Source organism: Scylla paramamosain, chromosome 8 (assembly GCF_035594125.1).
Source record: "Scylla paramamosain isolate STU-SP2022 chromosome 8, ASM3559412v1, whole genome shotgun sequence".
Taxonomy (NCBI): Eukaryota; Metazoa; Arthropoda; class Malacostraca; order Decapoda; family Portunidae; genus Scylla; species Scylla paramamosain.
In genome coordinates, this window is record NC_087158.1 from 25,537,040 (window position 1) to 25,559,162 (window position 22,123).

Below are 22,123 nucleotides of genomic sequence, written 5' to 3' on the forward strand. Positions count from 1 at the left end.
AATTTTACTTACCACTATCAAATGGAAGTACCATCCCTTGTGGGATGGTTCCTCCTCACTATTACTTAATTCCTTGATAAAATTAGTAATATAACACATTTTACCTAACTCCTGGTTCTCTTTCTCTTTCCAGCCTTTCACTTACATCTTAAAAAGCCCATATTCCTTCCAACAACTGTTCTACACTATCATTCTGCAGGGCTTCCTTCCCTATCTACCTTTCTATGTTTTCTCTAGATCCATGAATCCTGCAAAGAACTTCATCCTTTCCTAAGAACTACTCTATTATAATTTTAATTATAAAAATCTTATAAACTCACCCATTTTCTTTCCTGAATCATCCATGTTCCTCACTGACCTTCACCTTAGTCACTTCTATTGATCTCTCAATCAAGACTCTCCCATAGGCTTTTCCTGGCACACTAAGCAAACTCAACCCCCTTATAACCACTACACTCATTCCCACAACCTTTCACCTTTATGTAGAAAATACAATATCTGCCTTCCAGCACTCATCTGCTCCTCCTTGCTGCCATGCCAGATCACACATTAGAAACATCCAATTAACTACAACTTCATCTCCATACTTTCACATTTCTGCAGTTATTCTATCTATGCCTGCAGCTTTGCCACACTTTAGCCTGGTTATCACTTTCTATACATGCTTACCAGTTTATCTCTTTATAAACATACTTTCTTGACCTGCTTCCATATCCATACTATTGTTTCTTCTTTCCTCTCATTTGTTAAATGGTTAGAATGTCATTTTAGCACACCTTCCATTTCCTCTTTGCTATCTACAAGGTAGGTAAGGTACTTCAAGGTTTTAATAGGTTCAGTTAGATCACTGACTGGGTGAATTCTGATTTTTATATGTAGTAATATTATCTTTATGCTAATGTACTATTGCATTCTTTCAAGATATGGATGCTTTGAAGGATTGTTGAAGCAGATAAATGCAGAAGAAGATGGACTTGAAAAATTTTCTCGAGGCTATGAGAAGTTTGGTCTTCATGTCAACCCAGACAACAGCATCACTTGCCATGAGTGGGCTCCTCTGGCTCAGGGACTCTTCTTGAAGGGAGACTTTAGTAAGAATACAAATTACACATTATATTATATTATGATGATATTGGGAAATTACTTGGCTTCATTTTTTTTATTTGATATATTCTTGCAAATGTTAGGGTTACAAATTCTTTACAATGACCTTGCTATGTAGGTTCTTCGAGAATGTCAGGTTTACATTCTTCACAGAGAGCATGTGTGCATGAAAGTAGGTCAATAAATTCTTGGCTTAGGTTAGAAGAAAATAGACGGTTGTGGTATGTATTTTTTATTTCTCAACATGATAATCCCTTAACTTCAATCCACTTAGACAATCTGTGATTTTACTATTGAAATGTCCATGAAAATATTGTTCTCTTGATAATCTGAATATGCTTGAACAGCAGATACGACATTATTATTAGTCTCAAATTTGTTCTCATAAGTGATCTTTCTGATTAAAGAGTAGATAAAAATAACTTGGGGCTAGGTCAAGTGATGGTAAACGATGCTCAATTTTAAAACAAGCTTCATTTAAGACAGCCATCACAACAGCTGACTTGTGGATATGTGCTTTGTCTTGGTGGAAGAGGATTTTCTGCCTTAGCTAACCATGACTCTGCTTTGATTGCTTCTTGCAATCAAAGATGCTTTGCAATGCTTCTTGCAATCTTTTTTTATCAGGATATCAAGGTAGTATAATAATTATCTGTGCTGGTCTCTCCATGATGCAAGTAATCAGTTATGAAAATTCCCTCAGCATGCCAGAAGACTGAAACCATAATCTTGCTTGCACTGTGTTGATGACAGAATTTACAAGTGACAAGAACCATGTTGTTTCCATTCTATGGATTGCATTTTTGTCATGGGATTGAAATGGTGAATTGTCCATTCTCATAAATGGCCCTTTAGATTGGATTGTAAATATGTCATAATTGAAGGAAAATGCAAAATACTATGGTAGTGAATGAGCCAGGATAATCACTTTTGACTGTGACTTAACTCCATGTCCGTCTTTCTTTTTCTGATGTGTGTTTTTTTCTCAGATGACTGGAATAAACTTTCCCACCCCTTCAAGAAGTTGGAGTATGGAAAATGGGAGATACACATTCCAGCATCTCCAGATGGCTCCTGTCCCATCAAGCACATGTCTCGAGTCAAGGTGAGTAAAGCTGGGTGGCGTTAAGGATAAATGTTGTATTTATTCATGTCAGTTTTTCAAACCTCACAAGTTTATCACTTTTCAGGAACAAGAAACCTCAGTTAGATTTATTTTTATTTTTATTTTATTTTATTTTATTTTATTTTATTTTATTTATTTTTATTTTTTCCTCGTGAATTCATCACCTTTTGGTATGTAGCATTCAGTGCATCACTCTTAACTTGTTAAAGAGCTGACTTCAAATTTAAATCAGTGTATTTGATTTATGATGAAATGGTTACTTGTTTTAGGGATGTTAGTACCAAGTACAATTTTTTCTTTTCATATTTTCATTGAGTTTAATCCAAGTGAAAAGTTTGATTGTATAAGAACTAATAAACTATGATAGTGAAAGAACTGACAGTATAAACCATACATGTAGTGAAGTGTAAATATTTTCATGTTACTTATTGATTCAATTCATAAATATATGTAGAATTCAGTTATTTTCTTTTTACTTAATGTTTCTTTTATTCTTTTACTCATGTTTTCATCCAAAATTACTTTCATAATCTTAATATCATATATAAGGATTATGAGAGTGATTTTAATAATATGAAGCAGAAGTACCATCTGGATGTTCATGATTAGTAAGTCTCCAGCTGCTGATTTTCTTGCTGACTTGGTACTTGTCACTTCATCACTGAGAAAGCATTGTCACATTAGGAGTATTGTTTAGAAAATAAATAAATAAAATACTGTAAAAAGTAATTTCCTGTAGGTTTCTGTGGAAAAGTGATGTGGTTTCACATTAAGTTGTATTGCATAGATATTGAGGTATTGTGGCAATTTTTGTATTAAAGCAAATTATGTATGGCTATGGGGAGTTTTCAGAACTAGTGGTTGTCACCAGGTGGCAGCATAGACACAAACTCTTCTCTCACATACAAGTAATATCAGATATACCTACAGTGTTACTCTATTTACATGAAGATGCAATGGGCTTATATAATACATTTTTCTATGTAATCCCTTCTAAGTAGTAACACAAGTAAAATCAAACTCTTTTCATGAACAAATGTATATAAGTTGATTTTCTAGTGAATTGGCATTTAGATTTATTTGGTCATCTTAAGATTTCCAAATGAATACACTCTTGATTGGAAACGTCTTAATCTAGACGACAGTAGACATAAAGGCAACATGTCTGTGACAGTCAAAAGTCCAAATTACATAGATCTCCTTCCTAGTTTATGGAAACGGCAATTTTTTTAATAAAAAAAATTGGCAACTTGAGTGTCCTGGCGATAGTAATGCTGTATCTCTAACCAAAACAAACACCTGACTCGGCCACACTGGTTGAACTTAAGAAACATGTTGTTGGACAAGAAGTTGAATGTTGCTGCAGTGCCCATCTCCACTACGCCCTAAGCAATGGATTACGGTAGCTGGACACTACAGCAGCAGCAGGATTGCCTGAGAGATGTTTGTTTTTATTCTCGATTACTTTGCCTTGTTGCTCGCTTTGTGAGAGGGATGCTAAAATCCGCACAAAATAAACTAGAGCCATATATCACGATATTACTGAGTAGGTTGTGTCATACTATATAGTACAGTGTGATTTTTTATTTTTTTCATTGTCCTAATCAATAGTTTTTATACATGCAATATGCTTTATTTAAGATAATGCTAGCAGTTTACTTGATAATCACACAAAAAAAATAATTAATTTGACCACATTCTCTCAATATTATCCATACTGGATATTGAAAAGTCAATACATCATTTCAAAAGTATCATGATGATCAATGTTCTATGCATCTTTACGCACCTGGGATTTACTACAACAACATTTTAGCTCTCTTTCCTACAGTTAGATGAGTAGCAACGACATCTAGTGGTTTAGCTCCGAAAACTCCCCATTGTTTTTTGTGTCGGATTGTCATCTATAGTAGATGTTCTAGAAAGTAGCAATCACTGCTAATTTTATGGGGATCAGTCAAGTGTCATTCTGTTGTCTTGTTCAGAATTATGGTTTTTCATGTAAAGCAGTCAATATATGTATGATAAATTTTTCATATTTGGATTTTATATATAAATTACCTGTAGCTTTGATATAGAATTCGATAAGCCTGGTATTTGCTACTCATTAGATCATGAAGTACAAGATTTTACTGTTACTCAAACAGTTCATTGGTTATTTAAAGTTTAGGTTCATAACCTTTCAGTTATTAAAGCCATTGATAGGTAGAGCTAGTATATTATCCTCATAGATAAAAAAAAAAAAACGTTGAAATTCATGCTTTTGTCATTGTACCTGTGTAATTTCTTAACAAATCACAGCTTCCAGCTATAAACCACAGCTTTCAACCCATCTCACTGTTTTATTTCATCGGTAAGTAAAGGGAAGAAACAGGCTGAAGATGGCGTGAATGTAAGTTAGAATGATAAGGGATGGTTGGATATTCTTGATCCAAAACTACATAATTTTTATGAGCACTGAGCAGTGCAATGTTTTCTGTATCACTATTTTCTGCAGCATTACTGCATTGTGTTTCTAGTACATATCATGAGTGTCCATAAATCAGTTTGTTTGCCATTTACTGTACAGCTGATCTGCTCAGTGGCAGGACACTGGCCACTCAAATGGATATTGTTGCACTTAGTTTGTCTCCAAGGCTTTTGCTCTCTAAAATGTCATATATATATATATATATATATATATATATATATATATATATATATATATATATATATATATATATATATATATATATATATATATATATATATGTATATTGACTTATTTTGTTAGCTTGAACTAGGTTTGACATGGCATGCCTGCTTTTAATGCTCAAAATATTAGGTCAAAGTTTTTGTCCAGCCCAAGCTGGAATGGCACTTTGTGCAGATCTGCTCTCAACCTGATGAGGATGACACTACAATTGGCAAACTATCATTGAATGTCATGGGAATATTTGCATTATTGGTATTAGTGTCTTACTGGTTGACATACAGTCAAAAGTTCTTAAATCTGATGATCTATTTGGATGTATACGTCACTAGCTCAAGTTTCTAAAAAACAGGAAATGACAGTTTGAAAAATCAAACTATCTAAAGGGAAGAAATTTTAATTTGCTGAATAAAGAAATTTTTGAAATTTTTCTGATCTTCATCTGTGTTTTGTAGACTTGCATTTAAGAAGTTCAGTGCAAAAAGAACAGAACATTCATCTCTGCAAAAAGGTCATTGTATGAAGATTTCTTTTTTCAACTAAAGTGAATAATGTACCACTTTCACAGTGTTCCTAAAGTAGGAAAGTATTTTGATGGACAACATTGTCTCCTGCAGTGAAACCTTATTAAATGAAGTTTTTGGGCTGTTTGTTTACAGAAAAGGAATAATGATATACAGTTGAATGTGTGGAGTTGCCAATGTGGGGTTTGGTATCAGGTCCTTGACTCGTCACATGGAGCCTCATTGCCTCCTGTACATCCCTACCTACTTTTGCTATTGCAGTGGTATTGATATTATTATTATTATTATTATTATTATTATTTATTTATTTATTTATTTATTTTTTGTTAGCATCAAAAGTTGCACATTAAAGTTTTGTCATCTAAGTACAAAATACCACACTGTTGAATTTGTTGTTTGGTGCTGCAATTTCTTATTAGCTTATTTCAGATTCACTTCTAAAAATGAAATGCCAGAATCATTGAGATACCTTCATCACTGCCCAAGATACAGTCATTTCAAGTTTAACAAAGTACAACTTGAATTTTTTTGAAGTTTTCTCAAAACTCAGTTCTGCTCCTGCACTGAGCTCCTTATTTGACAAAAAAAATTTTTTCAGATGCTCAAGCTTCATGAAAGAAGTTCTTTTGCAGAGCTAATGTTGTGCTTTTTTTTTTTTTTTTTTTTGTTCTTTAATTAATATTACTCCTAGCATTTACTACTGTTTTTATGCTGTTTTAATCAACCATAATAACTTTTATTTTCTAGATCGGTGTGTTGACATCCAAAGATGAGGTAAAATGAAGGTAGCTGTGCATGGGTGCTTTGAGGTTGGGTTTGTGCTAGTGATTATGGTTAATAGTAGATCAGCCTGCCACACTCACTTCTACGGTGTTTAGTATTTTCTCTCAATCTTAAGTTCTCTGGTATGCTGACAATATCCTTGTAAATCTAATAACAGATTGTTTCAAGCATATTAAGGGACTGTAAATTGAGAGAAAGTGCAAAACACAATGAAAATAAGTGTGGTAGATTTATTGACTACTGACCATACTTAGTGTTCAATAATTTCATACAGCTCACTATTACATGTGTACTTAGTAATGTTTTGTACAGTTTGTGATTCATAATCTGTAAGTGCTACTGTGTTCTTGTTAGGTATTTGTCCTTTTTTTTTTTCTTTTCTGAAGCAAATGAATGTTGTTTCTTAAATTTTTCATCACTTTCAATGATTTTCCTGAGTAAGCTGTACAGCGTGGAGAAAATAAGGTAATAGTTATTGGCTTAATTATATCTCATGATTGTACATTTGCTATTCATTATTATTTAATACATTGTTTATGGTCAGTGATCTTTTTTTCTGGAAGGTAAGGATGAATTTCTGCGTATCATCGTTGATGGCTTTTTAGTACATTATGCCGTTCCCAACCACAGGTTCACCATCTGTAAAATGCATGTAATCTCAATTATAAAAATTGTTCCCAAATTTAAATACAAGATCAGTTATTCACTGATTCATGGGTGATTATTGATGAAGAAATTAATATTACTTTTGCATATTACAATATAATAACATATTGCAATATTACTCATACACTGTTGTATGCAAAATTATATCATGGTTCTAATGATGATGTCACATTTTCTCTGGTAGATGCCTTTAGGCAGTTTGTCATTGTTATGGTACCAAAAGCCTTTTTTATTAACAAAACAGTAGTGCTTTTCAGTACACAAGCTCTTCTCAAGTTGTTCTGGTTTTGCATTGACAGTGACAGGAGCTTCAGGGAGGTGCTTGAGTAGGTGAATGTTAACCACATTCCTGTAATGATAAAACAAACTTCACAGGTAGTTAGGTATGTGTCACATTTAGCATGTCCACAACCTTTTATCTGGAATCCTTTGGACTATACCTTGCTGCCGATGAAAGTGGCTTGCATGATAAACAATTTGGTTGTTTCATATTGTGGGGAAAGTGTCCAGCTTAGTTGAAATAAAGGGATTAATATGAAAGTGTGGCAACATCAGCAAGCAGCATGTTGCTGAGAAAATATTGATAATAACACCCCAGTGAAACAACCTGCCCACAGAGAAAGATGTGTTTCATCAAAGAGAAGGTGTTAGCCAAGTGCTTCACAATTCCTCACAGCAAGGGAAATAAAGCAAAAAAAAAAAAGGGGGGGGGATATGTGTGACACAAAACTTAATGGAAACATCAGTGCACTACTTTCATTGGTAGTGAATGTAGACATTTCTAATTTGAAATTAATTTCAATGTAAACTTAAATATATTGATTCAAAGTATATGTAAAAGGAGAAATGCATTTACCAACAGGCTGCAGGATAAGATTCAGTCATGTGTGGTCTCCTCATATGCTATAAGTGACATGGTGAGTGAGTGAGGAGATGGCATTATGGCTGATGGAGATGCACAAAGGTATTGGACTCAGACACCCTTTCTTCTGTCTCCTCCTCTAGTCTAGTTCACATTGTATTTTGTTCATTAGGGAGGTAAAGTCCTTAAGTATATTTGAGGCAACATCAGATGCTTTGAATTAAGTTTACAATAAAGAAGTTGGAAATTATGAGTATGGTTGTACCACTTCTTTTCTCCACAGCCATACTGGTAGTCTGTCTCAAGAAACTTACTCCTCCTGTGTTGCATTAATTCATAATCACAGACCCCAACCAAGTCCTTGGTTTGTAGAGCTGAGTGGTGTGACAAGGATTGGATGTTGGAGTTGAATGTTTCATAGTGTTCCTGTTCATTTGTTGGCAAAGACATGGCAACAGTGGTGACTTACTGCCACTATAACCACTTGCGTAGACCACAAAACATGTCTTTAATGACCATGGATAGTTAATGTAAAATGACAAATTCCTTTCCTTGAAAGTGAATAATAATAATAATAATAAACTCCTTGAGCTAGATAATTATAATTTTATGATGTATTTTATTGTGCTAGTGAGTATCTTTTTTGGCACTGATGACAGTGATGACAAATACCACATTGGCAAAAAGTCATTTGCTATGCCATTTAAAATGTGTTGGCTCCCAATTCATGGAGTTCATTAATCCTTTTTAGTTCACCTTTATGAAAATTAATTTGTGTAGCAAGATTTGTTCTGATCATTGCTGTTACTGTTTGGCACTGAATGCTGGCTTTTGTGTGCTGATTGTGCAATAGGGATAATAATATAACTTTCTTTCATATCTTGCAAATGTTTCCATACAATGTTAACTTCATCAAGCATGAATTCACTAACCAGTGTAATTTTCATGGACAGATCCTTTGGTTGGGAAGCAATAGTGTATGGGCATTAATTGTTCTTTTGATTTTTTTTTATTTAAGCTATATAAACTTTTGTTCCATAAGAGAATTTAGGATGAATGTCTTGAACATATTAATGTTAATTTATAGCTTGCTGATTACAGAATGCTTATGATATGCAAAGAGTATTAATGAAATTGTGATAGGACACCTTCATTCTCTCTCTCTCTCTCTCTCTCTCTCTCTCTCTCTCTCTCTCTCTCTCTCTCTCTCTCTCTCTCTCTCTCTCTCTCTCTCTCTCTCTCTCTCTCTCTCTCTCATTTTCTAGGATATAAAAATGGTAAATAGTGAAGATTATGTTATGATACTTGTTTAATGAGGAAACCTGTGGCTCTTTTTATCTGTTCATTGGAAAGTCCTCTGTAGAACACTGAGTTGTAGTTTGTTCTTGTTGGAAGTTATCTTAATACTGACTCTACCTCTCAAGCTCAACACAACACTCTGATCTGGGTTAGCCAGATACTGCTTGAAGTTTATGTCCAGGCAGCTAGTGATGGGTTTTGAATACTGCCACTAATACAGCATCCACTATGACAGGCTTTTATGTACATTTTGTGTTAAGATCCTGACATTTTATAATGCCATATTGTTTTGCATGTTTAAAATGTACATAACTTGTCTTCAGCAAAAGAACTGGCTCATTCTGTTCTTAATAATTAGATTGTGTGCCATAGGAACAGTCATCAGTTTAAAAATTTTAAAATGCAGGTTTCTTCTGAATTCTGAAAATAGCTTTTGTGACCACTTTAATAAATTTGCTGTGATAGTAGTAATACATGATGAAACTTCAAAGTATAGTGAAGTAACATGTGTCTTAAGCATGATATCATGTTTGATATACTTGAAATTATTTGATGCTATACAGTCTTTCAGATTATTACAGAAACTGTTACATGATTTATGCATATGTCCTAAAAAAAGAAAAAAAAAAACACACTTAGCTTTTGTCTTCACAGGTGTGGATTAGATTCTGTGAGCTTTAGACAAGTCCATTACTGGATTCAGTACCTTTGTAACTAGGGTTATTCTTTATAAGAAATGTTTATTGTTAGGCAAGTTGGTGGTGTGTGAATGTAGATTTTTGTATCTAAAAATTTATTTATCAACTTTGAATGCGTGTACCATCATTTTTTTTTCTGGTTAATTTTCTTTTCTTTTTTCTTTTTCTTCCTGAAAATTTATTTAGTTACTAAAATTAGTTTCTGAACTGTTGTCCTTTGTAATGATAATGAGTCATGGTGTGAGAGCATTTTACACCATATTTTTTTTATTATAAGTGTGCATGTATAGTCTCTGTGTGTGTGTGGGTGAGTGCACTTATGCATACATGTATGTGTGCCTAAATGAGCAAGATTTGTATTCTGTACTGTAATGTAATGCAACCTGTCATAGATTTTCATAGTATTGTGCATCTGGAGGGTTTGCAGATTGATCTACTAAAACAGAATTTCAAAGTGAAGGTGACAGATAATTAGCCACTAGAGACAGATGGATGAAATTTGAAGTTGTATTTATTCCTGGAGTTACTCTTGTGCTTCATCATAATTCTCATCATTATTACTGCCCTTGAGTTTTCGTCTCCTTTCCAAATGCTGTAGCAGATATGTTTCAAAGATATTCTCTCCTTACATTCCTTTTTATATTTTATTTATTTGTTTATTTATTTATTTATTTATTTTATTTTATTTTAATTTATTTTATTTTATTTTTATTTTTATTTTATTTTTTTACAACAGAATAATGTCCTCCATTTGATGTGATTACCCCTTGCTAATCAAGAGCCCTTCCTTTAATGTCACCTTTTCTTGCTTTACTCCCTGTGCATTATCATTGTTTTGTTATGCAGTAGCACCACGTAACCTCAGCTCACTTGTGTTTCTTCCTCCCATTAACTTAAACCTCTTGGTTCCATACCCACTCTCTCCTGCATTTTTTTTTAGAATGATGGCAATGAAGACTGAATCATCCTTAAGTACTTGTTAGACAGTTCAGTCTCATGATCTAATTGAAGTGGATGATGTGCACACTCACATTTGGCCTTCCAAGTGAAAGTTTGGTACATACATGTACTGTACATACATCTAGGTGTTAATAGTATGCCTGCTGAGGGGGAATGCTGCTTGCACTGTTTTTGGTATATGTTAGCACTAATATTTATGTATGTGGTATTTTTGAAAATTGCAAATTAAAAAGATTTTTATTTTATTTATTTTGTTTATTTTTTTCTTTAGATTTAGTATATTAAAGTATGATGAATTTTTATGTAGTTGCAGCTTTTGCCCCAAAGTTACGTTCATACTAGAAACATTTATACAGGCATGAAAAAAATTTACTATATATTATTGTTGTATTTACCTCCATCAGGTTGGTGTTTTGACTCCCAAAGACACCATGGAGGACAGATTGTGTCCCTGGGCCACTTATGTGGTCCAGCCCCCCAAGCATGAAGGGACAGCATACCAACACCACTTCTGGAATCCTCCACCAAATGAGGTAAGTCTCTAGCTTGAGCAAAGGGTTGCATCTTCCAGTCTGTATTAATGGTTATGAACAAACTTTCACTCAGTGGTCTAGGGTAGAAAGGATGCCTTCATCACATTGTGGATTACCAGAAAATGGTGTTCAATCAGACCAAGCAGAGGAAGATATGAACAACCTCTAAAGGAGTGAAAAATTGCACTTACTTCTATTCATCTAAAAAAGAAGTTTAGACTGAATTGTTGAAGGAAATGTATGGATAATGTTTCTTTGCAGGAATATGGTCATTATTGAAAATTTTATCACCCATTGACATAGAATGGTTTGTTTTGATATTGTTTAAATATGTTTAACATATCTTGCTCTCTTATTGATCAATATTTGAACAGCAAACTTGATTAACATGTAAATGTCCCACAGAGATATACCTTCAAGCACCCTCGCCCTTGCAAGCCAGCAAGCCTGAAGGTATACGAGTGCCATGTTGGTATAGCAACTGAGGAGCACAGAGTTGGTACTTACAAAGAATTTACTGCTAATGTTCTTCCAAGAATACTCAAATTAGGTGAGTATATTTCCATGTGACTGTTTATTGAAATCATAAGATAAGACTGCTGTCTCTAATGCCTAAATAGTAGTCATCATTGGCAGAGTGAAAGTGTAGTAAGGGATTAATGAAGTAAAGAGTTTTAGTGACTTGAGTCATAAGGAAGTAAAAGGATATAGCTCTCCAATCCTCCACCTGCATACTTCATACTCAACCTTAAACCACCATTTCAGTATTCCTGTCTCATAGGATAACCACATTGTTATGCGTCTTTCCTTGAGCTTTTTCTTTCATTTTCCTCCAGAACTGCTTGTTTATAGTGTTTTACCACATAAAGTCAGTGTTGTGTGTATAGTGGTCTTCTGTTCTCTATATTGCACTCACTTCATGCACTATCTTGTGTCAACACATTTGAATGAGTATGCAGATTGTGATTTATTTATTTTTTTTTAGCAATTATGTAAAGTGGAATAAAAAATGTGCCCTGGACTCCACCTGTAAAGAGCAGATAAGGTAACTGATTTTAATGTGATCATCATTTGTTTTGAAGCCGTCACACACATCAACACATACAACTTAAGGCATGTTTGCTACATGGAAGTTCCTTTTTATGAGTATGTAAAGTACTATCTTCTTTTCAGGTTATAATGCAGTTCAGATAATGGCCATCATGGAGCATGCATATTATGCTAGTTTTGGATATCAAGTCACTAGTTTCTTTGCTGCATCAAGGTAAGCCATCAATGACTAATTTCATTCTTAGTGGTTGGAAGATGAATGCATCAGCTATACAGGAACTGATGCAAATTTTAAAATTTTTGAATAGGAAAAGATACTTGAATCATTGCTGTATAAGATCAAAACCAACATAATCCAGTTTTATATATATTGGTGTGGCTGATGCTTTTCAGAAGTGAGAGTTGGTGTCCTTTATTTTTGTTGTCCTTGGCCACTGACCCTCTTACATTAAAACAAAAAAAAGGTTCAGAACTTTTCTTTTGAGAATTAAGGAAAATGTATTTGAAAAGGAAATCAATAGAGCTATTGTATTTGATGGCTCATAAGACGCACCTTTTTCTCTGAAAAAAAAAGTTCACGAAACGAGCCTGTGTCCTATGAGGCCAAGGTTCCCCATTGAGGCAGTGGTTGGTGGTAAGTCTATGGCAACAGAGGCTCTAAAATTAAACCCCAGACATCTTTGGACATGTAAACAGTGATGATTGGTACTACACAACAAAACAACTCTTTCTTTCAAGGTAACAATATATAATAGGTCATACTTATCAGTAATTCACATAGAATGACACCAGTCAGGAAGAATTTGCCTAAGTGACCATGCACCATGCATTGCATGTAGCAAAACAAACACGTGGTCGATTACACGCCAAACCTAGTGACACGGGCAAGCTTCACTCCATTCTTTACAGTGTGATGCCATTACTCCTTGAGGTAAGACACACTTTCATACAATTAAAATTGCATCCATCTTTTAACATTCTTATGGACAAACTTTATTACCCCTGTAGTCTATCACAGTCACTGCCGACGCTATATGCCAGGTACATGTATATATCTCACAACAGGTTTGGTATGTAGGCTACTAGCAAATATTAAAGTTTTTAAATGCAAAATATTGGGATCTAATAATGATCTAAATGCATGTGAGAGTCTTCAGGTGAAATCCTTCACTTCATATTCAGAGCTTAAATCCACTCATTTATCTTTTTTCATTTCAATGTCTTCCAAAACTGGGTGCATCTTATGAGCCCATGCATCTTATGAGCCATCAAATACAGTATATGTAATAGTAAGCAGGATAGAAAATAAAAGACTGAGGAGACCAAACATGGGTTATCAATTCCTTCATTCCTGAAATTCATTGAGCTGCAAATCCATACTGCTTTTATTGCTTTCCTATTTTCCTATACCTCTTGTTGCAAGCATATTTATAGCATCACATGTTTTCAAACTAAATGGCAGTGGAGACAAGGGTAGTTGTAGGATGACCTTCAAAGGGAGATGCTACACACAGATACATGATGTACAGGTGAATTTTCTATTTTCCTGGATATCACCAGTTTTGTGGGCAATTGCTGAAAGAGTGTATGTTCATATGCTGATGAAATAGTTCATAGTATCAAAATCAGAGTTTAATATGTTGAGCATAATATAAAGGTTATTTTTATGGACTAGGAGATAATTCAACAAAGAACACTTCTTGAAATATTCACAGATTTTGTTGTTGTGTGACATTTCTTTTTATTATTGTTGTTAGTAATCATGTTATTTTTTTAATGGTATGATAGATGTAGTTAGAAAGTACAAACTAACCAGCCTTGTTTTGCCTTTCAGTCGATATGGTACACCTGAGGAACTAAAAGAACTTGTTGACACTGCCCACTCAATGGGCCTGTTTGTCCTCCTGGATGTTGTCCACTCTCATGCCTCCAAGAATGTGATGGATGGCCTCAATGAATTTGATGGTTCAGATTCTTGCTACTTCCATGGAGGATCTAGAGGAGTTCATCCCCTGTGGGATTCCAGGCTCTTCAATTACTCCAGGTACTGCTGAACTATTGCAGTTAGTGTAGATTTCTTCTAAATTTACTTCCTCATTCATAAAGTTGCTTCTTTTTGTTTTGTCATTATTGCATTATTTTTTTTAAAGAATGTAAAAATATGAATATCTTGCAGTTATTAGTTAAAAATTATTTATTATAATTTAACTTATATTTTTCCCTTGGTTTTGTAAGTTGTTTTAGTAATGGGTATGTCATTTGTGAAGGTTAGTACAGTAGTGTATGTGACAATGTAGAATCATTATAACAATAATAATCGCAATAATGCGATGAAATTTTAATGAGTATTTAATCAGAATAACAAACCAAAACTGGCAAAATGAACTTTGTCATTTATGTGAGCGCTAAAATTTTAATAAAAATTTTATCATAATAACATTCTAAAACTTGCAAGACTAACTGGGTGAGCTGCTGCTCACCTATTTACTGCCTGTCCCTTCCTCCCATTTTTTCCTTTCCTCTCCCTTTTTCATTCTCTCTCTCTCTCTCTCTCTCTCTCTCTCTCTCTCTCTCTCTCTCTCTCTCTCTCTCTCTCTCTCTCTCTCTCTCTCTCTCTCTCTCTCTCTCTCTCTCTCTCTCTCTCTCTCTCTCATTTTATATCCTTTTCACTTCATCCTTTCTCATTCTTTCTCTCATATACATGATTCCATTTTCATTCTCAATCAGTCGTATTCTATTTCACAATCCTTAAGATTGTTCTTACTTTCAGAGAGAAAGAGAGAGAGAGGTGAAATAGTACTCTAGAAAAGGTCAAAAGGAGAAGAAATAGGGCTAGAGAGAGAGAGAGAGAGAGAGAGAGAGAGAGAGAGAGAGAGAGAGAGAGAGAGAGAGAGAGAGAGAGAGAGAGATGGCTTCAACTTATGGGGGATTTACTGTATGTATACGCATGATGCTGACAAGAGGTAAATGTAACTTATACTCGTCAAAGCAGTGCATAACTCAAGATGATAATGCACAGAACTCAGGATGGTAAGAATTTAGGACTAGGTGCATAACTTGGGAGGCTATTGTATTACATTTGTTGTGCCATCTCTAATGTATATAGTTAAATGTGTTTTTTTATTTTTATTATTTTTTTTTTCCTGGTTCACATAGGTACTTCAGTTGCCATAACAAACACTACAATTGAACAAATCATGTTTGTTGCCACCTACCCTATTTTATTTTAATCTTATTTTAGCTTTTCATCTTGGTTCCTTGCCACTTTTTTTGGGTGGGGAGGGTTCTAGATTAGTTAAATCCAAAGAATTAACAATCTTTCCTTGCGTTCATTTGTGTGTTTCCTTATTCATGCATTGATTCATAAGATGTTTTCCTCCTTTCATCAGCCGAGAGGTGCTGCGGTTCCTGTTGTCAAATTTACGGTGGTACCTGGAGGAATACAAATTTGATGGCTTCAGGTAAGGTTGATACAGAAAGGTACAGATTGTATAGATATAATTTCTCTCTTATTGGTCAATAAAAGCTAGGTTCTTGGAGCAGTCACATACTCATTTTATGTTAATCTGGAATGGATATTGGAGTTACTGTGTGGCTTATTGAGGACAGTAAGACTTTTTAGACAAACTCTAGTTGTCTTGTAGTGATACAATTCTTGCATGATATATATATGACTTACATTCAAAATAATAAGTTTGTGCCAAGAACAAAGAAAAAGGAAAAGAAAACTATGTTCTAAAGAAGTAAAGATATCAAGATCCTTAAATTCTAATTCAGTTTCTTCCAAGTTTTCTTCATACTTTTCTCTTGGTTGTGCGGGTGAGATGAATTAATGAGATTTCTCCGCATGACATGTGCCTACTTCATAGATTAGAATACACATTATAGAAAAGTTTGATTATTATTGAATTTTTTGTTAATATTTGGAGGTTGTGTTTCAGTGGAGTAATTTTTTTGTTTTGTCTGTCAGGTTTGATGGTGTCACTTCTATGTTGTACCACTCCCATGGGGTTGGGGAAGGATTCAGTGGCAGTTATAATGAATACTTTGGCCTCAATGTTGACACAGAATCTTTGGTATACCTGATGATGGCCAACCACATGCTTCATGAGTTGCATCCAGAGACCATCACCATTGCTGAGGTTTGTTTGGCATGGAATTACAGCATCTTGTTTCATTATCATTTTGCTACATTTTTGTATAAGGCCTTTGGTGGCTTATAAGTTTTCCACATTTTTCCTTGAATGCCTTCCCTCCTACTTTTAGTATTGATATTAAGGCCATATTTGGTTGTTACTTAAATTTTCCATGGTTTATGTTTTCCACATGGTGTGAGTACTACTTAATTCTAGTTTAAATTCGTCAGACTTGTCTTTAACTATGTGGATATTTATCTTGATAATTAGTATCTGTACTCATTCTTCTCTTTTTCCTCTAGTGTTAATTTTAACTATGCCATCCTTTGGTTGCTGGGCTTCATTTTATTCAGTTTGATTAGCCATTATTTATCATTTAAATAGCACATGTTTGTTATTTTTTTGGTGCAGTTTGGAACCTGTTCTAATAAGAGACTCCTGCAGGATGTTTCTGGAATGCCTGCATTGTGCCGTCCTGTAGAGGAAGGTGGTGGAGGATTTGACTACCGTCTTGGCATGGCAATTCCAGACATGTGGATCAAACTCCTGAAGGAAAAGTCTGATGATGACTGGGACATGGGGAACATCTGCCACATCTTGGAGAACAGACGCTACCAGGAGAAGACTATTGCATATGCTGAATCCCATGATCAGGTTTGAATGAAATTCTTGAACATGGTGAAATCAAAAGCATTTCATCTTATCAACTCCTCTCTTTTAACTGATTGGCTTCAGCCTCTTTCTTCACTGCAAGGTGCTGTCTTTTCACTGTCTCTTGCTGGCTTTTATTGTTACTTTCATGGTAATTGCTTTTCTGATCTTGCTCACTTCATGTCTTCCTCATTCCTGTGGCCCCACTGCACAAATCTTTCTATTTTCTTTCATCCCTATTCCTCTCACTTCCCTAATGTAAGAATTAACCAGTATTCTTAGTCTTTCATCCTTTTTATTGGTGAACTTTGGAACTCCCTTCTAATTCTCTATTTCCTCCTACCTATGACTTAAACTCTTTCAGGAGGAAAGTTTTAAGGCACTTTGTTTTTAGATATTCCTCTTTAGGGACTAGCACCTTCAGTGAGCATTCTCTCTCTCTCTCTCTCTCTCTCTCTCTCTCTCTCTCTCTCTCTCTCTCTCTCTCTCTCTCTCTCTCTCTCTCTCTCTCTCTCTCTCTCTCTCTCTCTCTCTCTCTCTCTCTCTCTCTCTCTCTCTCTCTCTCTCTCTCTCTCTCTCTCTCTCTCTCTCTCTCTCTCTCTCTCTCTCTCTCTCTCTCTCTCTCTCTCTCTCTCTCTCTTGGCCAGAATCCCTCTTGTATGATGAAAAATTGTAGGGACATGATTTTATTTGCAAATTAAAGTGTGGCTTGTCTTTGAAAAGCTCCATCTGATCTAATTGAAGTTTCAGAATATTTACTTTGAAATTATTGCAGGCACTAGTTGGAGACAAAACTCTTGCTTTCTGGCTGATGGACAAGGAGATGTACACTAATATGTCAAAGATGTCTCCTCCATCACTCATTATTGATCGTGGTATTGCCTTGCACAAAATGTTACGACTCATCACCCATGGCCTGGGTGGGGAAGGTTACCTCAACTTTATGGGTGAGTGATCTAAAGTGTCTTGTGATGTAAAATGTTTGGAGGTCTTCTGTATGTTTAATTACTTATTTATTACAAGCAAAATTCAGAGGAAATAGAAATATATCTCGTATCTTTTTGAGGTCTGGTGAAACTTAACATTTGACAGTTTAAAACTCATTACACTTAGTGATATATGAATGGGTTCCTGGCACAGTCTTAGAAAATTACAAATATGGCAGTCAGTAATAAAATAATTAATATTATTTACAGGTAATGAATTTGGGCACCCTGAATGGCTTGATTTCCCTCGGGTGGGTAATCAAGAGAGCTACCACTATGCTCGTAGGCAGTGGAGTGTGGTGGACAATGACCTTCTGAAATATGGCTACTTGAATAAGTTTGATGCTGCAATGAATAAAACAGAAAGTGCTTATGGCTGGCTCAGTGCCGATCCTGTGAGTATTTTATGTTTGTTGTGTAAAGGATGATTGGCATAGAATTTAATTGTAAAATAGAGGCCTGCTAGTGCCATTGCCTTGCCTTTTACCATCCATGGAGTCTGCTGCAAAAAAGGAAATAATGTTGTGAAAATACTTATCTATTTTCTCCTTTTAGGGAGTGGGCAAGATATTATAGAAATTTTATCAGTGTCCATTTTTCCACCACATATCATTTATCTTCTGCAGGGATATACAAGTACCAGGGATGAGGGAGACAAAATAATTGTCTTTGAACGAGCAGGTTGTGTCTTCGTATTCAATTTCCATCCCAGCAAGAGTTACTCTGATTATAAGGTAAGATGGTTTTATAAAGTGTTGTTTTTGAGTGTGAAGTAATTCATTAATTTGGAAACTGCAGAATTTATCATAGTTTGTATAATACTATATATTGGACTGCATCTTGGTATTGTGTTGCAATAGATTGGTGTGGGTGCCAGTGGGAAGTACAAGATTATTTTGGACACTGATGCTGAGGAGTTTGGGGGCCATAAACTAATTGACCACAACACAGAGTTTCACACCGAGAATGAAAGTTTCAAGAATCGGCCTTGCAGTCTGATGGTAAGTAAAGAAAATTTTCAAGGTCAGATTTCTCTGTTTTATTCCAGATGAAAGCCTATTCAACTTATTTAATAAGGATAAAGTATTCATCCATACATATGTGCTGATCTTACTGTAATTCTATACAATTCTTAATAATGGACATAAGCCAGACAAAATTAGATTTAAGAATGAGATAGACAAAAAATTGTTCCCCAAATAAGGTAGTAGAGTGTGTGAAACAGTCATAGCAAGAATGTGGCAAGTGCACAGATGTTAGAAAGTTTCAAGAAGAGGTTGTTTAATTTTTTGAATTATACATGCATTACAACATGGAAATTAATTAGAGAACATAAGTAATAGGTCTAGGAATGTATCCCCTTTTGTCCCATTTAACCTTAAGCTCCCTATATGATGGATCACTGTACAATTGGGTTCTCAGGAATGTAACTCGATTGTAAAGCAGGGGTGAGGTGTACGCTTTTTTTATTTATTTATTTATTTGTTTATTTATTTATTTATTTATTTTTTTATTTTATTTTATTTATTTATTTTTTTACTTAAGTTGAGTTTGGCTTCTGTTTGAATTTGATTTATTTTTACACATTTACTTTGTTAGGAGTGGCTTAATTTATGACAAGTTATTCACTATTGTGAAATCCATACATATATTTTTAGAAAACTTAGTGAATTTATACATGTTATTGACAAGCTTGTCTGACTTGTACAGAAAAACCAAGGGAACCAACACATATATTTGCATTGCAGGTCTACATTCCAAGTCGAGTCGCCATTGTCTTAGCAAAGTGTGATTGATGTTTCCGCAGCAGTAAGTCCCACAGCCTGAATATTGGTGACTCACCATGACAAGCATGGATGACTGTCATCACCATATGTGCACCAAGATCATGTAAAGTGCATGTCAGTAGTAATGGACTTTTGTAGTCATGCATTTTGTTCCAAAGTTTTGAAAAATTGCAGTAAGCTTTTTAAGATACAGTAGTATTTTTTTTATCATAAATATATATATATATATATATATATATATATATATATATATATATATATATATATATATATATATATATATATATATATATATATATATATAATTTTCATTTAATTTAGAAATTATATTTTATACAATATCAAATGAGAATCAAGCAATGTTTGAAGAGTAGTAGCAGTACCTTATTCACTTTATAATTTATGCATCTTTATTTATTTCAAATTGTGATATTAGGTTTGAGGATCCTTCTTATCATTTCAAATGTACATTGTGTGATATAAACCTTGTGCTTTCTTTTCAAAGACTGCTGAAAATTCTTGTTTAGGGACTGGTAATTGACATTGACCATGAATTTAAATGTTCTTGAACACAGTAGTCTGGTTTCTCTGCACTGTTGCAGTAATGGTTGTGTTTTGGGCTCTTGGGAGAAAGGATTGTGTGGCATATTGGGCATTTATTGTGGTGGATGAGGCATAAGAGATGAAACTGTCTTATGATACTCATGTTTGACAGGAATGGAAGTAGATCTAGATCAGGGTATCAGTTAGTAGTTGTTTACCTGCCATTAATGGGACCTACCACTTTATATCTTTTTTTATGTTAAGTTAAACATTTATTTCAGGGCATTCCACAGTGTTCTCGTACTATGTCCCTGTTTTATGTGAGTGGTTAACCTTAAAATTGTTTTTTACAGAAAATATCCATAATCATGTTTGAGAACATTATTCACCAAGTGCTTATGATAATACTGTCTTATATCAGATGTGTATTTATATTATCTTTTTAGGAAGAAAAAGAAACACAAAGTCATACATTTTATAGATAAATTGTAGCAAGGAGTTGATGAATAACAGACAGGTTTATAATACTTTAAGAAAATTAATGTTGAGATGCAAATAGTGGTGGTCTCTCTCTCTCTCTCTCTCTCTCTCTCTCTCTCTCTCTCTCTCTCTCTCTCTCTCTCTCTCTCTCTCTCTCTCTCTCTCTCTCTCTCTCTCTCTCTCTCTCTCTCTCTCTCTCTCTCTCTCTCTCTCTCTCTCTCTCTCTAACTATATACACAAACTGAGTGAAACTGTTTTGAATTTTCCTTAGAAATTAAACCTAAAAGCTGTGCTTATTGGTAATGTGCTGTTAACTTGGCTTGCTGTCTTAAGTTATGGTTTTCTTTAATTATTTTCTGAAAACATTTTTCCTTGAAAACTCTTGTTGCTACCTTTTTTTTCAGGTTTAAATTTAACTACCTCACTCAGCATAAAAGTGGGTTTTAGATTTCATTGTTGTTACTATTGTTATTTAATGTTGTGCTGTTCAACTGATCCACATTCAGTGTGAACAGTGAGCGTCAGTTCCCTCTCCTGTAGAGGCTTAGAGGCCAAGATGTGAGAGAGGAGATGCCTATGGGTGTGCACCTTGCCTTGGCTACTCCCCTTCACAGGGAATATAGCTTGGTACATGGAAAGATTGTTTTTATTTGAAGTAACAATCATAAGAGAAAACTGAAAGAAGGCAGAGATATGTTGTTTTCTTCTCTGTATTTTTCATAGGATTGTACATCCTAGTGTTAGACATCATGCATTGGAAAGGAAAGTTGTATAAAAAGAAAATATGGAACATGATGCTATACCTTTTTTTTTTTTGTTTCATTTTTTTTCTTTTTTTAAGAAATTACTTACAATTGATTTTTGTTCATAATTACCATATTAAATGGGCATTTAGGACCCATTAGTTAAATATTAAAGCATAATGCCTCAGAATTGTGATAAAATTAACTACTGTTGAAATTGAAAAAATTATGCATTTGTAACTCTAGATAAAATTTCTTATGTAAAGTTGATGTACAGTATATTGTAATTGGAAGTATGACTCATATTTTTTTATTTGCTAATAATAGACTAAATGCCACATGATTCTGTTGAGTCTTTTATTTGCTTCCACTTTATTGTAGATCCATGCAATCCATATGAAAACTGTAAATACAACACTCAATTCTGTTTGAATCACTGCCAGGCTCTGACTGGCCAACTAACATTGGACAGCACCATAAATGCATGCAGCAAGCTTGGT

At 34.4% G+C, this 22,123-nt stretch overlaps 1 protein-coding gene across 2 annotated transcripts in view; it reads left to right on the plus strand.

The window, feature by feature from the left end:
* LOC135103035 (1,4-alpha-glucan-branching enzyme-like) overlaps positions 1-21,966 on the plus strand; it is a 23,120-nt gene extending 1,154 nt beyond the window's left edge. Inside the window, exons 2-16 of one of the 2 annotated variants that reach the window (XM_064008915.1) lie at positions 922-1,091; positions 2,094-2,209; positions 6,194-6,220; positions 11,119-11,247; positions 11,653-11,797; positions 12,421-12,511; positions 14,132-14,341; positions 15,687-15,758; positions 16,268-16,439; positions 16,878-17,087; positions 17,860-18,031; positions 18,281-18,465; positions 18,697-18,804; positions 18,931-19,071; positions 19,819-21,966. In XM_064008915.1, the coding sequence (XP_063864985.1) occupies positions 922-1,091; positions 2,094-2,209; positions 6,194-6,220; positions 11,119-11,247; positions 11,653-11,797; positions 12,421-12,511; positions 14,132-14,341; positions 15,687-15,758; positions 16,268-16,439; positions 16,878-17,087; positions 17,860-18,031; positions 18,281-18,465; positions 18,697-18,804; positions 18,931-19,071; positions 19,819-19,866 (1,996 nt within the window). In that variant the 3' untranslated portion in view covers positions 19,867-21,966. The remainder of the gene's footprint in view (positions 1-921; positions 1,092-2,093; positions 2,210-6,193; positions 6,221-11,118; positions 11,248-11,652; positions 11,798-12,420; positions 12,512-14,131; positions 14,342-15,686; positions 15,759-16,267; positions 16,440-16,877; positions 17,088-17,859; positions 18,032-18,280; positions 18,466-18,696; positions 18,805-18,930; positions 19,072-19,818) is intronic. The other variant, XM_064008917.1, reaches the window with a different exon arrangement.
* Positions 21,967-22,123: the final 157 nt, after the last annotated feature.